This window comes from Anolis sagrei, chromosome 3, assembly GCF_037176765.1.
Source record: "Anolis sagrei isolate rAnoSag1 chromosome 3, rAnoSag1.mat, whole genome shotgun sequence".
NCBI classification, from domain to species: Eukaryota; Metazoa; Chordata; class Lepidosauria; order Squamata; family Dactyloidae; genus Anolis; species Anolis sagrei.
In genome coordinates, this window is record NC_090023.1 from 261,121,490 (window position 1) to 261,135,994 (window position 14,505).

The 14,505-nt window shown below is 41.5% G+C and overlaps 1 protein-coding gene across 1 annotated transcript in view; it reads left to right on the forward strand.

The window, feature by feature from the left end:
* The window catches only part of EPHB3 (EPH receptor B3), a 145,994-nt gene that overhangs the window by 45,720 nt on the left and 85,769 nt on the right, over window positions 1-14,505 (forward strand). Inside the window, exon 2 of the mRNA XM_060767418.2 lies at window positions 13,823-13,887. Coding sequence (XP_060623401.2) covers window positions 13,823-13,887 — 65 coding nt within the window. The remainder of the gene's footprint in view (window positions 1-13,822; window positions 13,888-14,505) is intronic.

Genomic DNA, 14,505 nt, shown 5'->3' on the forward strand with positions numbered 1-14,505 from the left:
GACTGTTGCTACTTAGTCCTTGTACAGATTCCTCAGGAGAGAGACAAGGTGACTTGGTCTCCCTATACCACCAAGAACTTGCCACAGTTTATTATGATCCACACAGTTAAAGGCTTTAGAATAGTCAATAAAACATAAATAGATGTTTTTCTGAAACTCCCCGTCTTTCTCCATTATTTAGCGGATATTAGCAATTTGGTCTCTTGTTCCTCTGCCTTTTCTAAAGACAGTTTGTACATCTGGCAGCTCTCCATGTCTTCCTTGCAGGATCTTGAGCATTACCTTACTGGCATGTGAAATAAGTGCTACTGTACGAAAGTTTGAGCATTTATTAGCATTTCCCTTTTTTGGTATGGGGATATAAGTTGATTTTTTCCATTCTGATAGCCACTCTTGTGTTTCTCACAAACAACTTGAAATCTGCGTCGAAAGTAATGGACTCCATTGCCATAGGTGAAAGCTGTTTGCAAGCTGTTCTCATAAAAAGCAGAAGAGGAATAGCTCTTCTGCAAGAGCACCATCATTTTTTGGCTCTTGCCATTGGTTGCAATCATCCCACCCAGTGAGGATGCCTTGAAAATTGGAATGTCCATTTGCTTTTTAAGGTGGCATTCTGAAGCACCCCTCCTGGCCCGAGGTTATTTACTTGTGGTTCAGTGCCCCGGCCTACTGTGCCATTTGCCAAGAACATTGCAAAGGTCTGTGATGTCAGTCCAAAGCGTTAGAACTTCTTAATGAGGTTCTGACTTGCCTGCAGTAAATCCTGGAATCGGAGGCTTAATCAGGGGCACCACCCAGAAATGAGATAGATACTGTACTGCTTTCCTCAGTGCATCCCAGGAGCATTGGCAGAGGCAGTCGCACTCTTTGTTCTATGATCTGATCTGGTTGCCCCCATTGAAATCTTTCCTCCTCATCTCCTCCTCCTCCTCCATGACTTTGCTGTGGTTGCTCTTTTATCTTGACTCATCACTTCCTTTCTGCTTGACTTAGGGCATTCCCTAGTTCACAAAAGATTCTACAGACAGTCCCAAACTATGGGCTTGGTTATGCTTGCTTCACAAAAGATTCTACAGACAGTCCCAAACTATGGGCTTCGTTATGCTTGCTTCTGGGTGTAGTGAGTTGGGCCACTGCCAAAAAGCTGCTGGGCTTTGGAATCCATGTTGACATCATAGAGCACTGGGTATAGTGTTTTGAACCCGCAATTTGCTGCTGTCTGGAAGTGCCCATAGTCCATGTTCAAACGACTACGCCACACTGGCTCTTCCCTGATTTTACAGCTGGGGAAAAATAAAACTGTAATGTGAAGGTTTTATTGTCCCCTCTGCTTTGATGTTGTGCTCTCACTGCGTGTGTTTTCCAGTTAGCATAGGATGGGGAACTTCCCCTTGAAAATAAAATCAAGAAAAGTTAAGGGCTCATCTTTCATGAAATATTTCATTTCGGGAAAACTCGCATTTTCGTTTTACTGTAGCATGCCATTGGGATGCAGTATAGATAGCAGAATTTATGATGTGGACATAAATTTAGAGTTTCCCAACTACCATTCCAGATGCTTTGAGGGAGGGAAGACATGTCTGCATTTTAAAGAGAAATTATGGCTTGTTGTGAAGATTCCTGCCCAGGGTGAAATCCCCCAGTGCCAAGTTTCCACTTTTAGTAGGAATGTCATTATAATTAATCTATTGATCCAGTTTTTGTCCAAGAAAGATAATGCACATAGACATACGGTGTTGTAGAAGTCTGTGTCTTTTGCATGGAAGATACTGCTGCACTTTACTTCCATGGCAATGTTGAATAATATTCATTATTTTATCATGATTAGTTATCTTTCTGTTGGAAATGCCTGAGGTTGTATACAAAATATGTAATTTCTCACCATCTGACAACATAAAAGTTTCAGAATTCATTGACCTTTGTCCAAAGTGTCTCCGAGGACCACTTTGCATTTCATATTGACAGGAAAGGTACAAATTCAGGGGGTTTCCTGGTTAAGTGTATGTAAAATATGCACATGTTCTAATTAATCAGAGCAAAACAGACAGTTGTAGCATGTTTTGCACGTACCTTTTACAAAACGGCTAAATCATTGTTGGAAAAAGCAACTTGTAATTTTTCCCCAGAGCCTTGTATATGTTCATTTTAGGAGATCTGATGGTTTGGAAGATGGAGCTTTTGCAAATATTTTTTGTCTTGAAACAAGATGTGCCCCCTTTCCACAATTTTTGGGGAACAGAGGCTAGGAACTGGGTTCTTGGGAGGAAATTAAAGATGTTTGCTTATGTAGAGTAATGGTGGGGAATATTGCCCTTGCAATATTGTTTCAGTGACGTACAGTATATTTCCTATTTAACTGACAATATATATCACCGTGTGGAGTTTATGAGGCACCCGGTGGTGCAGTGGGTTAAACTTCTGAGCTGCTGAGCTTGTTTGTATTATTGATATTGATATTGTTGATGTTGTTGATGACGATGTTTTTGTTATTGCTAGATTGATTTTAGATTGTGTCTTGTAATTTGCACCCTGTCCTCTCTATGTTGTACACCGCTGTGAGTCACCCCCGGGCTGAGAACAGCGGTATATTAGCACAGTAAATAAATAATAATAAATTGACTGAAAGGTTGCAGGTTTGAATCTGGGGAGTTGCGTGAGCTTCCACTGTCAGCCCCAGCTTCTGCCAACCTAGCAGCTCAAAAACATGCAAATGTGAGTAGATCAATAGGTTCCGTTCCAGTGGGAAAGTAACGGCATTCCATGCAGTTATGCTGGCCACATGAACTTGGAGGTGTCTATGGATAATGCTGGCTCTTCGGCTTAGAAATGGAGATATCACCATCCCTCACAGTCAGATAGGACTAGACTTAACCTTTACCTTTGCTTATTCTTCTTTGCTAAAGTGCTAATGCCTTACCAAACTACATATCCCATAGCAATGAACTAAAACACTTAAGGTGGTGTCAAACTGCATTAGTTCTACAGCGTAAACACACTCCTAGTTTTTGAGATGCTAGTGTAGATGCAAAAAAAAAAGGGTAAATGCAATTTAGGCAGGTATTTAGAGCAGTGTTTTTGTAATGAAAGAACCCTACCCTCCTTTAAAAATCTCTCAGCTTGTTGTGTCATTGTTTGTATGCCTAGTTTCTCCAGTGGAGAGGCAATCCTTGAAGTTGAAAAGAAACCTTTGCCATAAGTACCAGTGTTTCATTCTTCAGCAGCTCCTTGTCTCATAAGAGGTCGAATTACCCTGCCAAATTTGTGGCGGTGTTCTTAAATACACACACAGACACCCATGCAACACATCTTACATAAACATTGCACAAACTGTGGCCAAAAGGAACATAAAATATGCATCGAGGCATAAAAACAACAACATTGCAATTAGGGAAGAGTGGGGAAACCTGCTTGCATTCCAGTCTTCGGAATACGACCGCAAATGAAGAGGGACCTTGGGATGTTGTTGGTTGCATTCAGTTGACATGGCATCTGGGTTTCTGAGAAGCATCAAAGGATAACAGTTCCAGACCTAATCAACCACAGCTGTAGTTCCCATCCTTTGGTCCTCTAGTTGATTAGTACTTCAGTTCAACTAACATGGCCAACTGTCAGGAATTCTGGGAGCTGAAGTCCAAAACACCTGGAGGACCAAAATATGGGAACCACCAAAGAATGGAGAATCATTTGGCAGAGAAGACTAGATGTTGTTGTAGGTTTTTTTGGGCTATATGGCCATGGTCTAGAGGCATTCTCTCCTGATGTTTCGCCTGCATCTATGGCAAGCATCCTCAGAGGTGCTTCACTACCTCTGAGGATGCTTGCCATAAATGCAGGCGAAACGTCAGGAGATAATGCCTCTAGACCATGGCCATATAGCCCGAAAAAACCTACAACAACCCAGTGATTCCGGGCATGAAAGCCTTCAACAAGACTAGATGTCTTTAGCTTTCTTTCTATGTAATCCTGAGTGTTGTGGTTTCACAAGATAGTTAACCTGCTAAGTAGTGCTGGTGCTTCACCAAACTACAAAATCCAGGATTCAATAGCATTGAGCCATAGCAGGTAAAAGTGCTATCAAACTGCATTAATTTTGTAGTGGAGAGGCATCTCCTGTGTAGTTGCTTATCTTTCGAAATAAAAAATACCCAACTTTTTTTCAAAACCTGTATCTAACCCACTGGAGCCCCTGGTGGCACAGTGGGCTAAACCACTGAGCTGCTGAACTTGCTGACTGAAAGGTTGCAGGTTCAAATCTGGGGAGAGGGGTGAGCTCCCGCTGTTAGCCCCAACTTCTGTCAACCTAGCAATTTGAACACATGCAAATCTGGGTAGATCAATAGGTACTACTCTGGGGGGAAGGTAACGGCGTTCCATGCAGACCTTGGAGGTGTCTACGGACAACACCGGTTCTTCGGCATAAAATGGAGATGAGTACCATCTTCCAGAGTTGGACATGACTAGACTTAATGTCAAGGGAAAACCTTTATTTTTACCTAAAGAATTTTAAGTACCCTCTTTTAAAAGGTATGTTGAAAGTATACTCATCCCAGGAAGGAGTTTCAGCAATTGCATTTAAGCCATGCCCCTAAAGACAGAAGAGCTTTGGCAGAAAACGATCAGCTTCTTCCCAATTCCAGTGTTGGAACAGGCTTAGCATTTTATTTCTGTCTTTCCCTTCTGCTCCTCCGCTCTCCAAGCATGAAGTGCATGAACATTTTCTTTGGCCTTTCGTTCTTTGTCTTTCCGAGCTTTCTTGCAAGTGTGTGGTTGACTGCTCACTGAGTTTTCTAATTATTGTTAGGATAGCATGTATTTTTTTTAATTCTTATTTTTAGCTCCCTTTGCATCCTTGTGCCTCTTTGCTCATCATCTGTCTTTCAAGTGAACTTGTAGAGTCTGCCAAAATCAAGATTCAGAGAGCGCATCTCCTGTCAGGATGCGGCATCTGTCATGGATCACCACTCTCTGGCTGAACATACCTCCGAGAAGGGAATTTCCTGAGGGGGTTGTGAGTTTTTTTAAAATGTGTGTATGTTTTGGCTTCACCCCTCGGACACATGCTAAAGAGGAAGGCAAGGTCAAGGGGAGTCCTATGGAGTTTTCTGTTGGTTTTTTGGAGTTTTTTGCTGGTTCAATGTGTTGGTTGTCCTAGGACAGGGTCTTCTTGTCAAAGAAAATGTTGCATAATTATTTAAAAACTCCACTTTGGGTGCATCTACACTGTAAAATTGATTCAGCTTGACACCACTTTAACTTCTGTGACTCAATGCACTGGAATCCTGGGAGTTGTGGTTCACTGAGGCACCAGCACCCTTTAGCAGAAAAAGGTAAATCTATATAAATAAAAATGTAATGTTCGTTTGTGGAATTAACATAACTAAAAAACCACTGGATGAATTGACACGAAATTTGGACACAGTTCACGTATCAGGCCAATAAGTGACCATCACTCACAAAAACACTGAAAAACACAGTGGAAGGGACTTAAAAAGCCAAAAAAGCAAAAAGAAGGTACAATGCATGCGCAAAACGACTCTCCCCAGAAAACAACACACACAATAGCATACTCACACTCTCTTTTGGATTACAGCTCCCAGCATCCCCTAGACCAGGCCCTTTAGAAGAGGAGGATGATCCAAATGCACTGCTTCCAAGCTGCAAGCTTTCTTCTTGTTGGATTTCTTTGAGAGCATCCCAATCCCTGCATATGTCCAATTTCCTATTCCCAGACTGCAACTCCCAGCAATCCTCCAGATAGATAAGATAGATAGATTAGATAGAGATAGATAGGTAGGTAGATAGATTGATCAGGAGGACTGCTGGGAGTTGCAGTCCAAGAATAGTCAGAGAAGGAAGAAAGGGGAGAAAGGAAAGAAAAGGGGAGGAATGAAGGGAAAAGAAAGAGAAGGAAGGAAGGAGAGAATGAAAGAAAAAAAGAAAGGAAGGAAGGAAGGAAGGAAGGAAGGAAGGAAGGAAGGAAGGAAGGAGAGAAAGAAAGTAGGAGAGAAAGAAGGAGGAAAGGTTGACCGCAGCAACACGTGGTGGGTACCACTAATATTGAATAAAAATACAAGTCTTAGGATTGCACAGCATTGACTTTGTCAAACCTACAACTCCTAGGATTCTATAGCACTGAGCCATGACAGTTAAAGTGGTGTCAAACTGCATTGACTCTACCATGTAGATACATCCTTGCTTGATCTGTGAGTTGGAATGGATAGAATGGGATTTTGCAATGTCACTTAAAGTGGTGTCATACTTCAGTGACTCTACCATGTAGATGCACCCTTGCTTGATCTGTGAGTTGGAATGAATAGAATGGGATTTACTGTTTTTTCCTGAATCCTGTTTACAGGATTCCAACTAAAACAGATATATATTGTGAAATAATGAGTCAGCACTTACATAAATCTTCTTTTATTCCATTTCCTCTATTTGGGACTGTTAGTGGGTTTTGAATGGCGTGTTGAAGAGGAATTGCAGCAAGTGTTGCTTGCTACCTTGCTTTGCAAAAAACAACCGCAGATATTTCCTTCTCTACAAAAACCATTGACGTTATAAGAGCCCTCTCTAGTTTTCACTCTGGCAACCCTTGCAGAGAAGCCAAGATGTTCAAATAGCTTGCTGTCCTTGTGTCGAGTATTTTTTTTCTCATTTAGCTGAGATACTTTCTGTGCCTCATAGTACAGACTTGGGTCTTGTAGGCGTATGCAGGAAATGGTCCTCTTTGTACCTAAAACATGGGAACATTTTTCTTTTACACAGTTAAAATGATAAAAGGTCTGGAGAACAAGCCCTATGAGGAACGGCTTAAGGAGCTGGGCATGTTTAGCCTGAAGAAGAGAAGGCTGAGAGGGGATATGATAGCCATGTATAAATATGTGAGAGGAAGCCACAGGGAGGAGGGAGCAAGCTTGTTTTCTGCTTCCTTGGAGACTAGGACGTGGAACAATGGCTTCAAACTACAAGAGAGGAGATCCCATCTGAACACGAGGAAGAACTTCCTGACTGTGAGAGCCGTTCAGCAGTGGAACTCTCTGTCCCGGAGTGTGGTGGAGGCTCCTTCTTTGGAAGCTTTTAAACAGAGGCTGGATGGCCATCTGTCAGGGGTGATTTGAATGCAATATTCCTGCTTCTTGGCAGAATGGGGTTGGACTGGATGGCCCATGAGGTCTCTTCCAACTCTTTGATTCTATGATTCTATGATTCTATAAAACCATTACAATTTCACTTTAATTGCAAGGCCAAGTTTCTATGGAATTAAGAATTTGTAGTTGAGGAGGGATATTTGGAACTCTCAGCCAGAGAGCTCTAGTACCTTTGCTAAACTGCACATCCCAGGAGCCCATAGGATGCAGCCATAGCAGTTAAAGTGAAATAATTGTGCTGCAGTTGTGTAGTATGAAAGGGCCACACCAGCTGGAGCATTCTCCAGCATTAATATCTCACTAAACTGAAAATCCCAGGATTTTATGGCTGCATCCGTGGCAGTTAACATAGAATCATTATACTGTAATTATGTTAAGTGAAAGGGCCTCAGGACAGACCAACCCAGCTTCTTATTTTCTTCTCCTATCTTGTGTGGTATCGACAGGAACTACTTTTTATTGTTCTCGTATGCCTTCAACTCAAATCCGACTTACATTAACCCTACAATGATAACCTATCATGGGTTTTGGGGGGAGCTGAAAGAGTGTGACTTGCCCAAGGTTTATTTATTTACATACTTTATTTTTATCCCGCCTTTCTCCCAATATAGGAACTCAAGGTGGCTAACGTGAAACATGACGCAAAACGGCACATGCAATAAAAACGAGGAAAAATGAAAAAAAGTTTATTTTTTGTGTTATGAACATAAAAATATGAATCATAGAGTTGGAAGAGACCTCGTGGGCTACCCAGTCCAACCCCCTGCTAATCATCCCCAACAGATGGCCATCCAGCCTCTGTTTAAAAACCTCCAAAGAAGGAGCCTCCACCACACTCCAGGGCAGAGAGTTCCACTGCTGAACAGCTCTCACAGTTAGGAAGTTCTTCCTAATGTTCAGGTGGAATCTCCTTTCCTGTAGTTTGAAGCCATTGTTCTGTGTTCTAGTCCCCAGGGCAGCAGAAAACAAGCCTGCTCCCTCCTCTATGAATTCCCCTCACCTCTTGATACATGGTCCTCATCATTTCTCCTCTCAGCCTTCTCTTCCACAGGCTAAACATGCCCAGTTCTTTCAGCCACTCCTCATAGGGCTTGTTCTCAAGACTCTTGATCATTTTAGTCACCATCCTCTGGACACATTCCAGCTTGTCAACATCTCCCTTCGGTTGTGGTGCCCAGAATTGGGCATAATATTTCAGGTGTGGTCTGACCAAGGCAGAATAGACAGATAGCATGACTTCTCTGGATCTAGACACTAGACTCCTATTTATGCAGGCCAAAATCCCATTGGCTTTTTTTGCCGCCACATCACATTCCTGGCTCATGTTCACCTTCCTGTCCATAAGGACTCCAAGACCTTTTTCACACCTACTGCAATCGAGCCAGGAAACACCCCCCCCCCCTTTCTGTGTCTGCATTTCATTGAAAATGCATTTAAAGCTACAATAAAAAATACACCCCCATTCCTCCCAAATGCAAAAGATTTCAGTCACGTATCTCAAGGTGCTCCATCAATAAAACAATGATTTATTGATCAAAAAGCCCAACACCTTTTGGACTGTATATGCTTCTGAAGTCTTTCTTGGTAGATACGTAACACCTTAGAAAGAAACAACACCTAATACATAATAAAACAATGCTTATCTTTACAGTATTTGAAATCATTGTTGCATGTGTATACCATCTTTTAGCCTGCATGCTATTAGTATTGGTCTTTGTTGTGTGTATTTTGATATATGCAGTTAATGATGTTGTTGTATTTGTCTGTCTGTTTTAACCATGTTGTGCTTCCCACCCCAAGCCATGGGGAGATGTGGGCAAATAATAATAATAGTAATAGCAATAAGTCATTCATTTATCAAACATCTTGAGAGATGCCTACAGATTTGTTTGTCAAGTTATTAAGTGCTTCCAATAAATCAACAGTTGTATTGTTTCCCCTCCCCAAAAGGAAAAAAATAAACAAAGAGGTGGTGAAAATCCATGTCTGATTTTGAAAAACCAATAATATATGGAGCTGCGCTATGCCAAGACGTTGGTGTCAGATCTCTCCTTACTGTCTAAGGAAGCAAAAGTATAGTGTTTAAGAAAGTGAACTGTGAGCCAAGAAAGCCTTGCCTGGCATATCATTCTTGACAGGAACTTCTCCGGTAGCTTTAGACATGCCAGTCTCTTTCCTCCTTCGAGTGATTGATTGCTAATTCCAAACCTGAGGCTATAACATGGATTAATCAACACTGAATGCTGTGTTCTTGTGTATGCAGCGACGGTAAAGAGAATACAAGAATGTAAAGTCCATTTTCCTGTTAGTGTGTAGTTCAGAGAACGAACTGGATTGCGAGATGACTTTGGAAAAGGATTTGTTTACACAGATAGCAGGATGCTGATTGCAAGGGCGACTTAAACACCACGCTAAATAAGCTGTGCCTTGAGTTCCCTGCCAAATTATGGTCTGTGCTGTAATTATTAAGGAGTGTTTTTATGAACAGTTGGGCCTATCTAGTTTTGCTATTCTTTTTTGAAGTCGGAACCACAGTCTGAAACCAAAACGTTGTTTACAGGATAGTAGAAGTTTGTTGGCAATGGTGCTGGTGGCCTAATACCTTTCACTTCATTGGCAAAATAATCTCAATTAGCAGTCTTTTTTAAAAAAAAAAATCCAGGATAAGATTCAGGCAAAAGCTGCATGCTGACTCGAAGACAGGCTGAGCTTCCCTTATCCAGAATTTCAAAATCCAAAATAAATCAAAAATTATCCACATGGATTACTGAGGCACCTGTGTTATCTGATAGTTCAACATTCACAAATATCATGTACCAAATAAAAAAAAAATGTACGGCTACCCAAACTGTAGTCCTTTTGTCAAAACAGTAAAACTTCTATATCTGCAGGAGTTTTGGGCTGGACCGTTGTTACATGAAACCATGACTAAGACCGAACACTATTGAATGACCTCTTTTCTGGTCCCAGCATGCCATAGAATTGTGTTGGAGGGCTTAGCAATTTTTAAGGGACTTGGAGGTACTCCTCTAGGAATTTGCTATGTCCTTCAACCCAACACTGTCTTCACTCCCAAGGAAAATCTATCTATATAAATTTATTTATTTGTCGTGTCAGGGCAACCAGTCAATTGTTTTACATTTCTAACAGAACAAAACAAACAAACAAACAAACAGACAGACAAAATACAAAATTTGTGAGTTTAGTAGTTGATTAAATGTCCTTTGACCAGTATCTGGCCACTTGGAGTGCTTCTGGTGTTGCTGCAAGAAGGTCCTCCATTGTGCATGTGGCAGGGCTCAGGGTGCATTGCAGCAGGAGGTCAGTGCTTTGCTCTTCTCCACACTCGCATGTCGTGGATGGATGGAAATAAATAAATAAATAAACAAATGCAATGTAATGTAATGTAATGTAATGTAATGTAATGTAATGTAATGTTAGTTTGTGGGATTGACATAACTCAAAAACCACTGGATAAATTTGAACACAATACACCTATCAGGCCAACAAGTGACCATCAGTCATAAAAATACTGAAAAACACAGCAGAAGAGACTTAAAAAGCCAAAATTTAAAAAATACATTACAATGCATGCACAAAGCCACATACATATATACGCAAACACACAGATATACACCTATACACAAATATATATACACACACACACACACATATAGACACACAAAACACATATACACAGACTGGGCCACAGCAATGCGTGGCAGAGGATAGCTAGCATTTATTATTTATTTATTTTGTATATTTCTACCCCACCCTTCTCCCCATAAGGAAATCACCTGGTTGGACCCCCCCCCCCCCCAATTATGAAATCACCTGGTAGACCTAGCAAATTCCAAGAGAATTCATCGATATGGGTTCTGCAGTTGGCAGGGATCTCTCTGTAACTATGGAAATGCTTTTGCCAAACCGCTTGCCAAAGAAGAGTGCCACAAACTGTGGTGGCCACTTGGCTGTTTCTTTGGAGGTCCTGCTTAGTCCTGAACGTCTTAGGTGAAATCTCACCACTCCAGGATTTGATTCTGTGTCAACCATTTCTTGATCTTTGAAACAAACTTGGGGAGGCTAGAAATCAGTGATTCCCAACCTGTGGGCCTAAAATAAGGTCCGTAGCTCTAGATTATTAATTATGGTGTTCTGTGGGTGAGCAAATGGCAACTACTAGATGGCATATGTTCTGTATCAGAAACTAGAGCTGATATGGTCTATCCAATGCAATTTTCTCAGATAACCACACCAAATCTAAAGTTGCCCCCCAAAAAACTGATTCGGAACCCATTTGGTACTGATGTTGAAGAGTGGTTCCTGGTCAAAGTGGTTCCTGGTAAAAAAAAAAAAAGTCGGGAACCGTTTCTGTAAATCAACTCATTGCTGCTTGGGAGTCTGTTGGGGGGCGGGGGGGTATGTGGAGGATGGGTCCCAGCTTTCTGTGTTTACAGACCCAACAGCACCCCAAATAAGCCATCCCTGTGGTTTCTGGGAGCATGCGCGCATGCTCTTCCTCCCAAAGAGCTGGGAGTTGGGAGTAGGGCGGCTCTTTGGGGAATGCAGACTGGGAGGTTTGGCTGCTCATCTGCTGCTGGAATGTAGTCCAGACGGCCAAATTCTCTCCCCTCTTTGAAAATATTCACAAGGGAGCAATGCCAGAGAGAGGCAACCTCCACTTTTTCCACTGCTGGATAAACCTGCTTGAGATCCACGCCACCCGAGTCATGGGAAAAAGGCCCTTTTTCACACGGAGCCACTGCAAATAACAGCTCAGTCCACCAAAGTGTGGGAGGATGGGAGTGGAGAGATGGGGCAGCCTCTCTCGTCTTTTCTCTGTGCCAAAGAGAGGATGGGATCGTTCTAATTACATATGTGCGCTTGTGGGTTTTTGTTGTTGTTGTTAGTTCAGACCAGTGGTTCAGCTAAGGTTCTCCAGATGTTCTAAACTTCAGCTTCCAGGAGCCCAAGCTAGTATGGCTGATGGACAGGAATTCTGGGAACTAGAGCTACCCTAAGGATTAAAGATTGAGAACCACTCAACTTGTCTCAACATATAAAATTGTGATAACCACAATGACACAATGGCCGTTAATTCTTCCAGCTGTAGAGTTCAGTTGGGATTTGGAACTTATCTTCCAACTTTGCTTCCATTGCTTGTTCTTTTTTTCTTTTTGAAAGGAGTTTCTTCAGTGTTTATCTAGTGTTTCACAGGTCCAAGCAAAAATACTTTTTTTTTCTTCCTGGAGGATCTGAGTGTAATTTTGGAAATAAGGAACCCATGTACCCTGATCATGTACAAATCATCTTTCCTTAATCATTTCATATATCAAAGCCAGTCTTATGATATAATATAGAGTTATAACTCAGTTAAGAAAGGACAGTATGACCTCTGAATCCACAAGACCAGTATCTACAATTTCATTTATCTACACCTGACAGGCATTTTTAGGTCCTTCAGAGTGTCTCTATGGTATTCTTGATACAGAAATCCTTCATTTCAATAGAATTCACTCTTGGGTTGCTGTGAGTTTTCTGGGCTGTATGGCCATAATCCAGAAGCATGGCCATACAGCAATCCAGTGATTCCGGCCATGAAAGCCTTCGACAACACATTGAATTCACTAGTACTTGCAGTTTCACATATCCATGTGAAGTCTGGATACATAACTGTGTTCCTCAGCATTACTTCTTTAACAGAAAATTTGTTACCAGGGGCAAATTGAAAAATAGGAAAACAGGGACATTATAGTAATAAGTTGCTACACCACAACAAAGAAAATGCATTCAACATGTATCAGCAAACATTTTATCCAAATTAACATGCTCAAAGCCAAACAACCCAAGCTTGGAATGTGTAGCATAAGTACAGAAAAGCATTTTGAAACTTCTAGAGAACATGTGTAAGCTTCTTCCTAAATGCAAAGAACAACAATCAAAAACAGGGGAATTCCAAGCAAGTAACAATCAAGGCCAGCTAATACCTCCCAACAAAGGATTCCTCCAACTAGTAAGAAGCCAGACCATGAAACTGCTAGGCCATTAAATGTTAATCAAGATGGCCAACTGTGGGAAGATGGGAGTGGAGAGATGGGGCATTTAATGGGCCATTAATTGTTAATCAAGATGGCCAACTGCAACATTCACACCTACCTCCAGCAGACAAGAGTTCTTTCTCCCATCCTGGACATTCCACAGATATATAAACCCCAGTTTCCTAGTTTCTAACAGACCTCACAACCTCTGAGGATGCCTGCCATAGCTGCAGGCTAAACATCAGGAGAGAATGCTTCTGGAACATGGCCATACAGCCCAAAAAATTCGCAACAACCCAGTGAGTCCGGCCATGAAAGCCTTCAAAAATACATTTCAAGTCTGTTTCCTAACCTTCCTCCGAATACTGGTCTTCTAAAAATCTTTTACTTCCATCAAGAACAAAGGGTGGGAGAAAAGGAGTTCTAGCGACAGAAAAAGACATTGTGAATTCACAACTGATTTTTCATTAGTGGTTTCGTTAATTGTACTTTCTCCCTTAGCCCTCCCTTCCCTATTACCAATTAGAATATGAACTATCCAGCTTCAGCCCCTCTTGTTATAATTGTTCATTTTCATTGTGTAATATGCAACAGTGACCTTGATGCTGTTTCTCCCCATCTTTTCTCTCTCTATAGAAACACTGATGGATACAAAGTGGGTGACGTCTGAGCTGGCATGGGTGGCTCATCCCGAAACTGGGGTAAGATTTTCCATTTTCTAGTAAAGGGGCAGAGTGGGATATTAAAGCCTAAAATGCATAGAAAGAGGAAATGTCCTCTCTTTAAAATATCACCTTGTTCCATCCAAATTTCCTTGGTTTCATGGATTTTGCCCAACTACAGCTGCCAAAGGTTCCTGCAATCTGGATGCGTGAAAGCCGATAGAGAGTAAACCAAGAAGGTTCACTAGTTCTGGACACTATTTAAGAAAAAAGTGTAAATTAAACATTTTTTCAAATGGAAACTCTCAAATTACTCAATGTCTGGAACTAGCATTTTAGAATAGACCTGCTGTATGAGCGAGCGTAGTCTTTCAAACCGTATAGTTGCTCATTTCTGGTTTAACCGGAGCAGCTTAATAGCTGGCATAAGCCGCAGCAAAGGGAGAGATAAAATGTAGCCGTTTTCCTGTGATGCATTGTATCCATACGTATACTTTTTCTTTTATGGTTGAATGATTGCCTTTCAAACTTAATAGGCAATACTAGATTACTGCCTTTTTGTTGCCAGAGTGAAAATTGGAGAGAGGGTCTTGTACCTTTAATGGCTGCATAAAAGAAGGGATTTCAGCAGGTTTTGCTTGTCATGCAACCAGGTAA